At 41.2% G+C, this 15,926-nt stretch overlaps 1 protein-coding gene across 3 annotated transcripts in view; it reads right to left on the reverse strand.

Moving 5' to 3' along the window:
• Positions 1-1,292: 1,292 nt before the first annotated feature.
• TNRC6C (trinucleotide repeat containing adaptor 6C) overlaps positions 1,293-15,926 on the reverse strand; it is a 131,231-nt gene continuing 116,597 nt past the window's right edge. For 2 of the 3 annotated variants that reach the window (XM_077251855.1, XM_077251854.1), the window contains exons 13-22: positions 15,691-15,810; positions 15,267-15,350; positions 13,996-14,230; positions 11,689-11,859; positions 10,065-10,256; positions 9,812-9,955; positions 9,519-9,713; positions 9,152-9,222; positions 6,198-6,337; positions 1,293-5,832 (exon numbers count right to left, since the gene is read on the reverse strand). In XM_077251855.1, the coding sequence (XP_077107970.1) occupies positions 5,472-5,832; positions 6,198-6,337; positions 9,152-9,222; positions 9,519-9,713; positions 9,812-9,955; positions 10,065-10,256; positions 11,689-11,859; positions 13,996-14,230; positions 15,267-15,350; positions 15,691-15,810 (1,713 nt within the window). In that variant the 3' untranslated portion in view covers positions 1,293-5,471. Of the gene's footprint in view, positions 5,833-6,197; positions 6,338-9,151; positions 9,223-9,518; positions 9,714-9,811; positions 9,956-10,064; positions 10,257-11,688; positions 11,860-13,989; positions 14,231-15,266; positions 15,351-15,690; positions 15,811-15,926 lie in introns of all 3 variants that reach the window. The other variant, XM_077251853.1, reaches the window with a different exon arrangement.

Below are 15,926 nucleotides of genomic sequence, written 5' to 3' on the forward strand. Positions count from 1 at the left end.
AGGTTGTTTTTTTGTTCTAGAAGGTCACAAAAAAAGGTTATGGACAAAAAAAAGTGAGCATTTTTGATTTTCTGTGAAATTCATGAACTAGATGTGCCACTGAAGAATTTGGAGCAAAAAATAACACAAGAAAAAAAAAACACAACTTAATCAAAAAATGCAAATGATGAAGTATTAAGTATATCACCAAAACCTGATAAGGCTGGTTTACTTAGGCTATGAGAACACAATGCGGATTTTGCTGCGGATCTGACGCTGCAGATTCGCAGCAGTTTTCCATGAGTTTACAGTACAATGTAAACCTATGGAAAATCAAATCCGCATTGTTTAACCGCAGCATGTCAATTCTTTGTGCGGATTCTGCTGCGGTATACACCTGCTCCTCAAATAGGAATCCGCAGGTGTAATCCGCGCAAAAACCGAGGTAAATCTGCGGTAATTCCGCAGTGCGGATTTCCTGCGGATTTACCAAAATCAGTGCCGAAAAATCCGCACACCTTTCCGCAACGTGTGCACATAGCCTTGGGATTATGTAGCCATTAGGACGTGGATTTCTAATTCTAAAGTTCAAGCAAGTGAAAAAGTTTATCAGTAGAGGCATATTCCCATGAGATTTGTTGCAGAAATAAAACTTGCAACTATAAACTTTTTCTTCTGAAATACCTGAGACCTGTAATTGAAAGTGGTGTTTCTTTTAGCTGTTAAGGATAGTTGTGAAGTGACAGAGTGGAATTTCCTTACCTGAAAATTGGGTCAATTCAGTTTTAAAATTTAAATACTTGGTGTTCTTCTTTATTAAAGGGAGTTTGCCACCAGGTTTTACCACATAATCTGAGAGTAGCATGATGTAGAGACAGATACCCCAATTACAATGATGTGTCACTTACTAGGTTGCTTAAAGTAGTTTTGACAAAATCACTTTTATTAGCAGGAGATTATCACTACTAAACCTTCTGCCATGTAGTCCTCCATATTCATAAGCTCTGTATCACCCCGCCACTGATTGTACACTGTAGATGGGTAGAAAGCTGCCAAAGAAATCTGTGGGTACGGGGTTATACAGAGCTCAGAACTGGTAGATCTGCAGCAGATAGCACAATGATTTTATCAACACTGCAGCAACCAGACTGGTAAGTGATACATCACTGGAATAAGGGTCTCTGCCCCTACATTATGCTGCTCTCAAATGGGGTAGAGAAAACCTGCAGCCCTTTAATGATGCATTGAAAATCGTAAGCCAAGGCTCCATGTAACACACAAAAGGCAATCGCAACCAAGCAAAACCCCCAAAACAAACAAAACTGCAGTTTATTAAGTTTTTTTTTTTTAAGAAGCTTCAACATTTTTTGAAAGCATCTTTTGGTGCAATTCATTAACAAACACATTCTAGAGAAAAAAAAATAAAACATTAATAAGCCACAAACTTCCTCTTGTCCTTAAAGTTCAGTTACAGACATTGTAAGACCCAAACATAAAAGAAAAAAAAATTACACAGTTTTTTTTGTTTGCTTTTTTTTTTCATTTTAAATTCAGTAACATATTTGGAGAGATTTGCATGTCCTTCAATACTATATATTGTATATTCTTTTATATATATTTATAGAACTCTTTTCACATGGAAGAAATGTTCAAATGCCTTGTGTTTCTGCACAAAGACCTCTCCCCCAGTCAGTAAAATGAATGCTCAGTGGGCAGCTATCGTGGAGAGTGACAGGCGTTGGTGGCACCCTTCTGGTGGGAGAACCACTGTGTAGTGGCATTTTTGCATTCAATTTTTTTTTTTTCTTAATTAAAACTCCCCACAATACAATAAATGACAAAAAGTGCTCTTTAACCTCTTTTCTGTCAGGGGAAGGGGCACAATATAATACATTAGTAGTGCGCTACGTTGTTTTCACACTGGCAGAAAAGTGGTTAGCTGTTATTAAAAAAAAATAAAAAATTTTTGTACAGAATTCCTGCAGACAAGTACAGAGGAAACTGCAGATTGCTGCACGTCACACACAGGAACAGTTAACGTTGCCTTGTACACAATCAATAGCGTCATGCACTTTCCTGCTGTGTGCCTACATCGTACAACCTGTTCGTACAGTAGAACGTGTGTATTAACATTTAACCCTTTTGCAGCTAGAGATAAAAGGGCAGTAAAAACTTTTTCCCGTTTTTTTTTTTTTTTTTTTCTTCTTTTCTTTCTCTTTAAAATCTTTGGGACGATATTGCATCCAACAGAAAAGAGTGAAACAAACACATTCTTCACCGAAAGAAGTCTTGTCAGACACTCTGCTCGCTTTCTTTGTAAACCATGTAACCTTCTTTTGTCTTATACATAAAAAAAAAAAAAGGAAAAAAAAAGCACAAGCGCTGGAGAGATCAGCAACATAATGCACATAAGAGTCAAAAAACAAAACAAAACAAAAAAAATGAAGCAAACTAAACTCTAAATTAATGACCCATTTGGAGTGCCACAATTTTAAGGATTGTCCCAGTGCCTGTAACAGACAAATTCTAATTGTGAAGTAAGATGAGAGAGGAAGCACCCTCCCATGTCACAGTCTGTTCCTCCGCCCGTCTAGGGGCGGCGTATGGCAGACAGAGGTAGCATTATGAAGTAACACATACAATAGTACTGATGAATACACCCCACCCTCAACGCACAGAACAATGGGGTTACAATACACAGGTTGTACTGTCTGAAGTCATCCCCCCCCCCCCATCTGCTTTGCCAGAAGGGTGAGAAAAGGACGTTTAATATTTGCACAGGACAAATTAGTTTGGATTAAAAACCTAGCACAACTTCTAAAATAAAACAATGGTAGCTCAGTCTCAAACGTGGCTTGTGCATAGATCAGGATCCTATAAGCCGCTCCAGTACCCCAAGGGATGGAGGCCCAGCTGGTACTGAAGGCATTTAACGCCAACCCTGTTGAAACGACCCACAAGGCAGAACAATTCATGGGCCATGTTAGCAAATAAGAGATGGCACCAGCCATTGCAGAGATCCAAACCACAAAACCAATTAAAGCCTATTGCTCATAGTCCATCCTGCTCTTTCAATAAACACCAAAATGGACCCCCCCAAAAAAAAAACTTGAAACAGGAAAGGTTCGACCTCCCTTTACATTACAGGCTGTGTTCGTAATAAAGGCCTTTCCGACAGCTCTTGTTCTTTTTTTTTTTTCTAATTTAAAAAGCCAAGAAAATCATCATTTCTTTTTTTGATTCCACATAAAGCAGTATGTTAACATATAAAGCACTCTCGAAACATTTCGAAGTCCATTATTTGGTAAGTGTGTAACTGCTACAAACAGGGATTGTTTGCCGTCCTCATACATATTCATCAGTTCTTTCCCCCTTATATTTTCAGTGCTTGAAGCTGGGTAATCTATTTTTTTTTTCCAACATTTTCTTTTTTATGTAATTTTTTTTTTTTTGTAAATTTTTTTTTCTCCTTTTTTTTTCTTCTTAAAAATACAATGAAATGGTTTTGTGGTGTTCTACTCCTCTGGAAATGTCACATTTTCCTGAGAAAGATATCCACGATGTGCAAGATAGTGATTAAAAAAAAAAAAAATTTTTTTTTTTTTTTTAACTTTCGTTCACCAACAGAAAAAAAAAATTGACAAAAATGAAACATAAAAAAAGGGGGAAAAAAATAAAATGTTGCACAGCAATGGCTAAAGTTATTCTTTTTTTTTTCTTTAATAAAAACACTGGTACTTTCCCCGAGATGTAAAGGAATAGCTATCTGAAAATAGAGTTTTGAAATTCAATGGAAGTTTTTTTTTTTTCTGTAATTTTTTTTTTTTGGATTTTACTTTTTTTTTTTTTTTAACTTTTTTTTTCTTTTAAAGTTGTACTTGTTTTTGGAGAAAAGCAGAAAACACAGAGTAACGTAAAACGAAGAGTTTTGTAAACAGGTTAGAGCCAGGAGAGGCTTCTGCATTTAGACGCAGTTCAAAACCTGCATTCTGCAGTGTTCCTTTCAGGGATCTGCTCATGGCGGCTGCTCCAGTTTGTAAGTCCAAGTGCCAAAGCAAATACCCCAAATCGATACAAGAGTCCATAAATATGCATTATTCCCCAAAGATGAATCATTGGAAAGGTAGACAAATGTTTGTGAGTTATTCTTCAGAGATAAGCACGCTGCAATTTTTTTTTTTTCGTTTTTTCTTTTTTCTTAAAAATAAGTCCTTGAGTAAACATAGATACGTGTTAACTCTGTCCTACTTTCCACACTCTTAGAGAATATATATATATATATATATATATATATATATATATATATATATATATATATATATATATATACATAATCATACAGATATTTTTAACCAATTGGTTAGCCGCAAGGTCTGAATGCGGCTTTGTAAATTTCAGTGCAAAGTCAAAAGGTGAAGATAAAAGTATATAAGTACTAAGATAAATCTATTTAAAAACTGACTTAAAAGCAGAAAAGCAATAATAAAACAAACAAACAAAAAGGAACCAGAAACAATAAAAACCCTTTGCCCCCCCCCCCCCGAACTGCTCATATATTTTTGTTTGTGCACAGAATTTTGGGTAGTAGGGCGGTAATGGCAAACAGTTATTTAGAAAAGAGGGATGGATTTCGGAAAGGAACCTGTGCGCACGTTTATATTGTACGTCACCTCTTGGAAATCACGGAACGTGCCCCTTTAAATGTGCATAGACACTTGCACAAACAGTATAGCTGAGGCCCCAAGCCCCGACAGAAGCCAATATATGGAGGAGATCTGCTGGATTCAAGTATATCTAATGACTGATATGAAGCTTTCGAGGGATCTAATGAAAAAAATAAAATAAAATAGCAGGAGTAAAGGCTCTGGACAAAGGTTATGTGCATAGGCAGATCCAAGGGGGGTGTCAAGCTAGAGCCATCCTTCCATTGTTTCCGTACCAATATTAACTTCATACAGAACGACAAGAGTATGCAGATCTTGCTTCTGCCCCTCTGACTTACGGGCCTCATCTGATGTGCATAAAAGACCAAGGCTTGTTTCAAAATAGGCTTCTATATCCCCACCCTACTATTCCCCCTGCCCTCAAAACAACCCTCTCCAGCCCTGTCGTATGAAAAGTGCCCTTACTTTCAAGTCCCAGCAAAAGCAGCGTTGATCGATTTTTTTTTTCTTAATCTTCTTTGAACACTTTAAAAACTTAAGAAAATTGCTTGACCACTTGTACTAAGAGAGACAGACCCTTCCCCTTTTCTCCCGAACCCTTCCTTTCCCCTTCCCTCCCATGCCCCCATACTGTTTCTCCGAACAGTTCACAAGGGTGCAGTGGAGAGGATGAGAAGGAGAAGATACTGCATGGAGAGAAGACTTGGGTCTGTAGAAGATGAAGTCTTCGCAAAGCTCGGACTGGAAAGGACTGGATATTATTGGTTTTGAAGTTTTCAGTTCGTGCTGATGATTTCGAAATTCATAGCATTTAAGTGCAACATGTCTTCAGATGGATTCCCCGCTCAGCAAGTCTCCTGGTAGCAGAGTGTTGAGAGGTGTTGGACTGCGAATGATCCTCGCATCGTCTGATCCAGGCGGGCCCCACAGACTGCTGGAGTACTGCGGGACGCTGCTCCATAGAAGGTCATTGCTTCCCTTGCCGCTTAAACAAGGAGGATTCCAGTGGGCGGTGTCATTGCGCACCATGTTGTGAGAGCCGCCACCTCCACCCAGTCGAGGCTGACTATTCCCAGTGTTAGACTGCCAGCTGGAAGTAGGGGGCAAACACTGCCCTTGTGCCAAGAAACGATTTACCTCTTCTTCCCCAGCAAACTCTGCCAGAATAGTAGTGTTACTCAGGACGCACCTGTACAGAAGAAACACAGAATCAGCCATCTAAAGAGTAACCATTGCTTTCATTTTTAGGTCATATATCAAAGAAGAAGCTCTAATATATTTTCGAGCAATCTGCTTCTTTCTCCTCCTGGACTGATTTATCACTCCCAATTCATGGGTACTATCTGTATTCAGTGATGATAGACTATGTCACGACTTAGATAGGAGGTGACGGATTGCATCACAGAATATTTGATTTTTGGAAATGGTCGCGAAGTGATGCGGTTTCTTTTGCCGCGATTCCAATGTGTGACTGCAGCCTACGTCTTGTTAACAAAGAAATAACAAACAGCCATTAATACTAACTAGAAGCAATAATCCTCATCATACACTTACATATGTAGGGATTTCTGGGCTTTTGCAGCTTCCTCCTTGGAGCTGTACCTGACCACGGCGTTGCCTTGAGTAAGGTTCAGATGGAATGTTATTAGCGGGCCGTGCTGCAGGCACAGCGTCCTCAGCGTCGAACCATCAATCTGTGTCGTAAGACAACGCCATCAGATTTATATAACACAAGATTAGGAAAAACTAACAGCTTTTATTTATTACACAATAATTAAAGAGCCAATGCAACGTCCCACTTAACGAGTTTAATTAGTGACGTAATTATGCAATCTGCAATACAACTAGACGTCATTACCCCCTGGGCCCAAAATCCAAGTATTTGGGGACTGAAAGTCATATTACCCCCTTAGTGACGGAGCCACATTTTTTAAATCTGACCAGTGTCACTTTATGTGTGTTAATAACTCTTGAACTCTAACAAATCCCAGTGATTTTGAGACATAAATTTAGGTCATTATGTTTTGTGTTTATAAAAAATATCAGAAATTTGAGAAAAATGTTAAAAAATTAGCAATTTTTAAAACTTTGAATGATTATCCCTTTAATCCAGATAGTTGTACCGCAACAAAACATTAATGAATAACATTTACCACATGCCTGCTTTGCATCAGCACCATTTATAAAATGTTCTTTTATTTTGTTTGTATTTTATGAGGTTTAAAAATGTAGCAGAAATTTTTCATTTTTTTCAAGGAAATCTACAAAATGTATTTTTTTTTTAGATACCTATCCATGTTTGAAGTGACTTTCGGGGTCCCATAAATTGGGAAACCCCCAAAAGCGATACCATTTTAAAAACCGCACCCCACGACATATTGAAAACTGAATACGAATCCGCAACGTGCGCACATAGCCTTAATCAGCTGAACAGTCCTTTTAACCCCTCAGTGACCGGGCCCAATTTTTCAACTCTGACCTGTGTAATTTTATGTGGTAATAAATCTGAAACGCTTCAACATATCCCATTGGTGTGGAGATTGTTTTTTTTGTGACACATTATACTTTATGATAATGATAAATTTAGGTTGATATATTTTGTGCTTATTTATAAAAAATATCAGAAATTTGACAAAAATGTAAAAAGCAATTTTCAAACTTTGAATGATTATCCCTTTAAGGCCAGGGTCACACTTGCAAGTGCAATGCGAGAAACTCGCCTCAATACCCGGCACTGCCGCCGGCACTCAGACCGGAGTGTGCGGTTGCATGTATTTCGCAAGTGTGACCCCGGCCTAATCCTGATAGTCATACCATAGAAAAACATGAAGGGTATGTGCACACGTAGGTGGGATGTCTGCGGATTTTTCTGCACCTGTTTTTGTAAATCCGCAGGTAAACCGCACTCTGGATTACCTGCGGTTTTATCCCGGAATTACCGCGGATTTCACATGCAGTTTTACACCTGCGGATTCCTATTATGGAGCAGGTGTAAACCGCTGCGGAATCCGCACAAAGAATGAACATGCTGCGGAATAAACAACATGCTGCGGAATTTTCAGGAATTAATGCAAAGTGACATGATAAATGAAAATGTGTATTTTTACCACTTAAATGTCGCTAACTTCTGAACAGGTTACAACAGCAGTCAGACTCTAAGGCCGCTATTTGGTCATGAATTGCCATGGCAAACATCAGGACCACAAAATCATGATCTGAGGGCACCAATTGGGATAAAGAGGAAGCCCCTATACTCTATTAACCATTTATATGATGCACTCACCATTGACTGCAGTATCTAAGGGGTTAAACACATTTGGACGGTGCAGACACTGATCAGACACCCTTTTTTTTTTAGGGGTTTCCCATGGTTTCTGTGACATCTTTTTTACTGTCTTTTTTTCACTCCATTGATTAATGAAGAAACTGCTAGCATTTTTTAACCAAAAATGATGGTATGACAATTAAAAGACATCCAGTCATCTTCTGGGTGTCTTTTCAGCATTCCCATGAACTTGTAAAGTACGCCTTCCTAAATAGCGCCTTCCGAAAGGAAAATGCCGGAAGAAAGGACGTCACTTCTTTTTAACTACTTGTCGTTGTTAGCAACCTGAATCAGCTAAAAGATGGCAAAAAGCCAAAAATATATAAAAGCAAGTGTTTTTCACATAGAAATGCATATGTTCTTTATTTGGGGCATTTTCTGATTTTCTGTTTTGTTTTTTTCAGGCAATTTCAGCAACAGAATCCGCTTGAAAAAGATGCAGTGTGTAAATATCCTAGGGGGCTTTTCAGAAAAGTCCAGATGCAGTCTATTTAAAATGAAAAGAAAAAACAAACAAACTGCAGACAGTAACAGTCACCGGCAGGGAGCAGGGGTTAAAACCCCCCCCCTAGACTAAAGGGAGGGCAACTAAAGATCAGTTTGGCTTGGCAAAACAACCTGCAGAAGAGGGCAAGGGTTTTCTGAAACTGTAAACCCCCCTTTCAACCCTACTATACACATATTTAGCGCCAATTATCAGATTTTATGTTTTGATAATTTTCCGTAAAATTGTTCCTGCTTCCACATGACAAGATCCAAATCTGGCTGCAAGCAAACAGTCTCCATTCCACAACTATATATAGTGCATCCATTTAGTTCAGATCCACACTACAATAACGTTCGTTAGCCCTCTATGGGCCCAAGCAATATCCTTGTGCCACAGATCTTACATGGAGGCTTTCCCCAAAATCCTAAATAAAGAATGGGGAAAAGAGCCCCATCACATTACTTCAAGGTCACATATGACCCAGACATAAGACAGCACATGGAGGAAAGGGAATACCTGTGAAATTCATGAGGATTTCAGTAGAAAGGGCATTTCCATGGTCATGACACCAGATATAAGTGATAAGAGTGACTGAACCATACCGCCTGTGGTACTGTACATACTAATGTAGATTCGCTGTATTTCTAGCTCCATTTTACTCCCCTAATCACCATGTAATATGTAGCACCTCCGTACCTGTGGAGTAAGATTGCGCAGGACCAGCCAGCTACTAGTTCTTCCCGAACTGTCTGTGCTCCAAGTTGAACCTGTAACAGGTAATATGGTAAAGTCTCATCAATTTGCCTTACCAGATTCCCAAATCTTTGCTAGTAATGCAGCAACCTTCACGAAGGCTAATAGGGGCAAAGCTGTATTACGGCCTCAGATGGCTGCCTGATACAGCAGATATCATTTATAGATTACCAGAATCTTCGTAATTAAAATGATACCAGCTGGAGATGTCCTTCTCCTTTGTGTAGACATCACATTTTTTATCATCAAAGTGTCTGTATAAGGTGTGTGGTGAGTGACAACTCAAACCTACTATATCGGATATCCATACCTGTTGAGTATGAGCTGGTCCACCCCAGCTGGTTTGAACCCCAGGCAGAGGAAGGCTTGGCATTGGTTAGCCCCGGTGGTGGTCTTGTTGGAGCTGTAGTGTTTCTAGGTACCTTCCACAGCTCATGAGATAAGGACGGCTGAGTGTGGGAAATGGGGCTTGACGACCAGGTGGACTTTATATCAGACAGTTTTGCTATGGAAAGATAATTTTCATTTTAGACCTTCAATCCACAGTTAGACATGAGCAGCTTGCTGTATGTGTTTAATATTAGCAAATAACAATTGTGATACCTCCACTCTTCAGCAGGTAGCGGTTTACGTCCTGGATCGTGGTGTTTATGGTTGGTCCAGTAGGGACACTTCCAGGGGTCACATCGGGATCGTTCTCTGGGTCAATATTTTGCAATCCTTTCCAAGGCACTCCTGGATGAAATTCTGCAGAAACAAATATTTTACCTTACATTAATTCACCTTATACAAGGTTTTGCTGACACGATATTCAGCTCCAGCTCTAAACTGGTATTTTGTGGCATTAGATATTTACCAGGAGGCCAGTTAATACTGGATCCATTTGAGATTTTTTCATTTTCAGATTTGGCACGTGACCAATTATCCGGAACAGCAACAGAGGGACTTGTTGGCGATTCACTGCTTGGGAGAAGATCGTACCGGCTGTAGGAGTCCTCCATAGAAGGTTTTACAGGAGGACCAATGCTTAGGTTCCCGGACAGACTACCTGATTAGTAAAACAAAGAAGGTAAAGGGATTAACTAAAACACATTTACATATAATACATAAATGTATTAAAACATTGTTAGGCATGTTAACTTATCCTGGGATCTGCTTAGGGTACCGTCACACAGTGCCATTTTCATCGCTACGACGGTACGATTCGTGACGTTCTAGCGATATCGTTACGATATCGCAGTGTCTGACACGCAGCAGCGATCAGGGATCCTGCTGAGAATCGTACGTCGTAGCAGATCGTATGGAACTTTCTTTCGTCGCTTGATCACCCGCTGACATCGCTGGATCGTTGTGTGTGACACCGATCCAGCGATGTGTTCGCTGGTAACCAGGGTAAACATCGGGTAACTAAGCGCAGGGCCGCGCTTAGTAACCCGATGTTTACCGTGGTTACCAGCGTAAACGTAAAAAAACCAAACAGTACATACTCACATTCCGGTGTCTGTCCTCCGGCGTCTCAGCTTCTCTGCACTGTGAGCGCCGGCTGACGTCTGACGTCACCGCTGTGCTTTCCGGCTATGGCGCTTACACAGTGGAGAGAAGCAGAACGCCGGGGGACAGACACCGGAATGTAAGTATGTACTGTTTGTTTTTTTTACGTTTACGCTGGTAACCACGATAAACATCGGGTTACTAAGCGCGGCCCTGCGCTTAGTAACCCGATGTTTACCCTGGTTACCCGGGGACTTCGGCATCGCTCCAGCGCCGTGATTGTAAAGTGTGACCGCAGTCTACGACGCTGGAGCGATAATCATACGACGCTGCGACGTCACGGATCGTGCCGTCGTAGCGATGAAAATGGCACTGTGTGACGGTACCCTTAGTCTGGAAGGCATAGTCTTCAAGGGAACCAGTTGATTCAAGCTGCCCAAACCACAAGCAGCATGAATCAGAACCCAGTTGAACAAATGCTTCCAGAGAGTTTTAGAAAAAACATAGTTTAAAGATCCAGCCAGGTACCTTAGGAAGAGATGTGACTAGTCCGGTGCCACTCCTGGCCAGGAGAAGCTAGCTGGAGGTTGCACCAGACAAGTCACTTCTATTCCTAGGGTCCCAACACATTAAAAAAAACACTTGAACGCTAGGCTGAGCAAAATTTCATGCATAATGGGGAACTTAGTAGACATATCTGTCTGCCGAATAAATGTTCAGTCAACAGCTAGCTCACGTGTATGGCCAGCTTTAGTGAAGTCTGCTTATGTGCCTGCCCCATGACCACTGACAAGACACACATACTAAATGACTACTCCAGGAAATTGGTGCAATCTGTCTTACAAGAAAATAGATATCATGAGTATCAAGTCAGCAAGAGTCACGTTACTCTACTTCAGTAATGACCTCATGATGAAGAATGGTTTGGGATTTCTGAGGACTGTTACAACAACAATTAGCAAAGTAAAAAGTCTGGTATTTAGTCTTACTTGGCTTGCCAGGGCTAGGGTCAAGAGGTGAAGAAGAGTTTGCCAGGCTATCCATAGAGTTGGGGTGAGTCCATTGTGGCAGACGAGACTGAGATTGGGATGTATCCTTCACTGACAGACCACTAGTCATGTCCATACTGCTTACATTCATGTTGGGATTTAATCCAGGAACTACAAGGAAAGAACATTTGGGAGATGACATTATATTGGTTGCTGCTGTGTGGGTTTTTTATGATACAGAACTCTACATTCCCAGACATATTCAAGGATCACATACTGGCTGCCTGTGGTCGCCAATGGAAGCCTAATGTACACGGCTTTACTCATGTATAAATAGTATGTGATGAGCTCCTAAATTCCCACTGACGGTGACTGCAGGTTTTACAAAGCACCTGTCATCAAGATTTTATACTAACAGAAATTGTATGCTAATAAGTTACAAGTGTAGTGGATGGGGCACTGGCAACTCTCCTTCCTCTCTACTGCACTTACAGCCAGTGGTGTAGCTAGATTCTTATGGGCCACTGTGGAAAATTTGGACCTGGGCCACATCTGCATGTTGGTCAAATGTATAGGCCCTTGTAACATTCCAGATCCACTTCCAGTAATAGTGTCTCCCATCTTGGGCTCCATGCTATGACATTTTCCCCCATCCTGGACCTCTTCCTGGTATAATGACCCCCATCCTGATATAATTTCCCCCATCTAGGTATAATGCCCCCATACTGGCATAATGTCCCCCCTTGTGGTATAGTGCTCCCCATCCTGTGCCCCTTCCCTTCTTCTTCAGCACATTTCAATAAGAAAAAAAAAGATCACTCTCCTTTCCTTCATTCTCACACTACGTGAAGTCCTCTTTCTTCTGTATTCAGCACAGGAGCCGGCAGTTGACTTTACGTTGCCTGCACGGGCAGCACACGACGTCACTGCCATGCACAGCGCATCACTGGCAGGCTGACGTCACATTCCGGCCTCTGATTGGCCAGCGGCATGAATTGCAGTGCAGAGAGCTGGAGAGTCTCTGCGCCACAATACATTTCACCTGAATGTGTGTGCGAGGATGCATATTTAGGTGACATTAGCGTCCCCCTACTGCATGGCCCGGTCCTCGATCATTACGCTCCTTGCTACAGTTCTCCTGCCGCTCTCCCACTGCACTTACAGCTTTCCTGCTTGCTATTCCCCGCCGGCTGTATGAGAGAGGCCGGAGAGATGTAAGCGCACTGCCAATTACTGCAATTATGACTCATTAGCTTACAATTTCACCTACAGATCGCTCTATAACAGAAAAATGGATTTCTACAAGGGTAAAGATTTACTCAGCATTAAAGTGCCGTATATACCGTTCGTGCCATTAATTAGGGGTGTAAAATCAGGATGACAAAATGAATCAGCAGATAGAGATTATATATATATATATATATATATATATATATATATATATATATATATATATATATATATATAATCTCTATGTATATACGTGTGCGTATATATATGTATATATATGTATATATATATATATATATATATATATATATATATATATATATATATATATATAGTTTTTTTTTTTCTCCAACACAACATGCTCTTGGGTATGGTGTTTTATTCTGGTCATTTCTCATAGGTTTCATGGAGTTTTTTTTTTTTTTCAACGAATTGAAAAAAAAAAAAAAAAAAGTATGACAGAAGCCATAAAAAGTCAATTAGAAATGCCCCTCCATCCCGTGACTTAAGTGTGACAGTGTATTTATGTATATTCCCTCCCTCCCTGGTGCCCTCTGTTTGCCTCTGCCCATTTCCTCAGCACAAATTGATGATTCTTTCCTCCTGCTTCAAAGATGACCATCGCTGCAGCATGGGGGGTGCAGTGGGAAGGCTAAACCATACCAAAACCTGCCTTTCCTATCCTACATCACAGGAAAATGCGGGAAGGCAAGGTTTAAAATCAACACTCTGCTCCCCTATCTACTGCAGCAGCCATCTTAAAAGCAGGAGAAACACTGATCTGAGCAGAGGAGGCAATCAGGGCACCAGTGAGGGCGAATATACATACACTTGAACATCATAAAGATGTCCCCACACCTAGCAGGCCATGACATAAGCTTTGCAGGCACGGCTTTCCCTGAAGACACATTACCGCCATGTAGCATTAAAAGAGAGACACTTTTCTAGCCCCTGGACTGGCATTGTGGCAGACCTTCTAAAAACACTGCAAAGGCAATTAAAGGCTATAACATATACACAGGTTAGTAGATAGAGTACAGATCTTTAGTTGTACATTAATTCCGCACTTACACATACCAATAGGGTACGGAGAGAAGGAATTAGAAGAAGGCTGCTGTTCTTTGGTGTGCAGGTCCGCCAGGCTTGAACCTGCTGGATGGGACGAGAAGCTGTCCAGTCCGGACTTGCCTGCAGGAGGATGTAATGGGGGATGAGGATGGGGAGGCTGCTGCTGCTTCATTAGCAAGGCCTGGGCTAGCTGGCGCTGATGTTGCTGTATCTGCTGCTGCATGTTATTGATTGTACGTGCAACCTGTAACACAAGTGCAAAAGACATGTGTAAGATACTGGCACACGGACAGACAGAAGATACATATACAAGACTGTACAGATAAATATTTACTGCTAAAGTAGCTTATACATGGGAATGTTATTTTGGTCAATTTGACCAAAGCAAAGCACAACTGTAGACCTCCATGTAAAAAACAAGCACGTTCCATGTTTTCCCACCAGAATAACCACAATCCCTATGCATTATTAGGATATGCCAAATCAGAGAGGGAGGTCCTCCACTTGCATTACCCCCCTGATTCAAGAGTAGCGCTTCTGACAAGCAGTTGTGGACGCAATGCTCTTGGTGCTCTTGTGGACGCAATGCATCCGTTTATTTTAGGCACATTTTCTCATTGCATACTACAAAGATATGTCATCACTTTTTATCTGAGCCGAAACCCATACAGATACTGAAAATAAATGGGCAGCAGCACTGTGACCCCTGAAAAAGTGATGTCTGGACACCAACGCTGCTGGCCATCGATGTGCAGAGAACTGCAGCTCAGCCCTATTCACATGATGGGGAAAAAAGTTGAAAGAAAATGTTAATAAAGGGACAGAATCGGGTGCTATAAACTATGTCGCTGGTTACAGATGGCCAAATGTCATCAGTTATTACGATCTTTTGTCTATGAAGGAGAAGTCATGTTCAGTTTTCCCAATTCTACAGAAATAGAGGGGGTCCGGCAGTAACCTGTTCCCAATTGGAGCATTGCGAATTTATATCAGAGGAGTTGGAGGATATAGCTGTCAGCATAATGCTTGTTCTGCCGGCAGCAAAGTGGCCAGCTTCACGCTAACAAAATAGGCTTCCAAAGAGAAGCGGAGAAATGTCTCTCTTATTCGGAATTCTGCCTTCCACTTGGCAAGTTTATGAAACTGAGCGTATAAGAACATTTTATTCGGGCACCCAAGGCAATGACTGAGCCACGCCAGACATTTGTGGCTGCCGGCAATCCAAACCAACACTCAAGTTTGCAGCCAGAGCTGGACAGAGATAAGCAGGTTTGACCTACTTGCTGCTCCTGTTGTCTCATGGGTCCGGAAACATTACGCTGAGCCTGTAACATCTGCTGCTGGAGTTGTAAACGCTGATACGCCTGCAGGTGCATGAGAAATAGGTCAGAGAGTGGCGACAACACAGGGCTTCCAAACGGCACCGCTCATTACTGGCACAAGTCTGCAGAAATCACTCAAGAACTAATAGAAATACATCACTATTTTACAACATGCAGCGGGCTAGACTCCAATATCCTCAGTACCCCTGTGCTGAAAAACTAGAGCGGGCATAAGAGTGCCAATGCTGCCTATGGCAACCTCTTAAGGTCCAAAATGTTTCCAGAAATGTTTCTTTGCATAAAGACGAAGGCACAGGGAATCGGGATCCTAAGCAGGCAAATCGTACTGAAGGATAGAAACGATTAGATGCTAAGTACTCACCAGCTGCAGCTGGTAGAGCTGGTTCAACATGGTCATATGCTGAGGATTAATTGGCGAGGTTAATAGTGCAGGGTTGAGACCAATGTTTTTTGCTGCAAACTGCAAAAGCTGTGCTTGAACCTGCGGAATAAGAAGAGCTAACATTTTATTTACTGGTTCTTTATTAATGCAAATGACTACTGTGTGTTACACAGCCTCAAAAGGACGGAAAGCCTCGGCACCAACTGTTAAGCAGA

This window comes from Ranitomeya variabilis, chromosome 4 (genome assembly GCF_051348905.1).
Source record: "Ranitomeya variabilis isolate aRanVar5 chromosome 4, aRanVar5.hap1, whole genome shotgun sequence".
NCBI lineage: Eukaryota > Metazoa > Chordata > Amphibia > Anura > Dendrobatidae > Ranitomeya > Ranitomeya variabilis.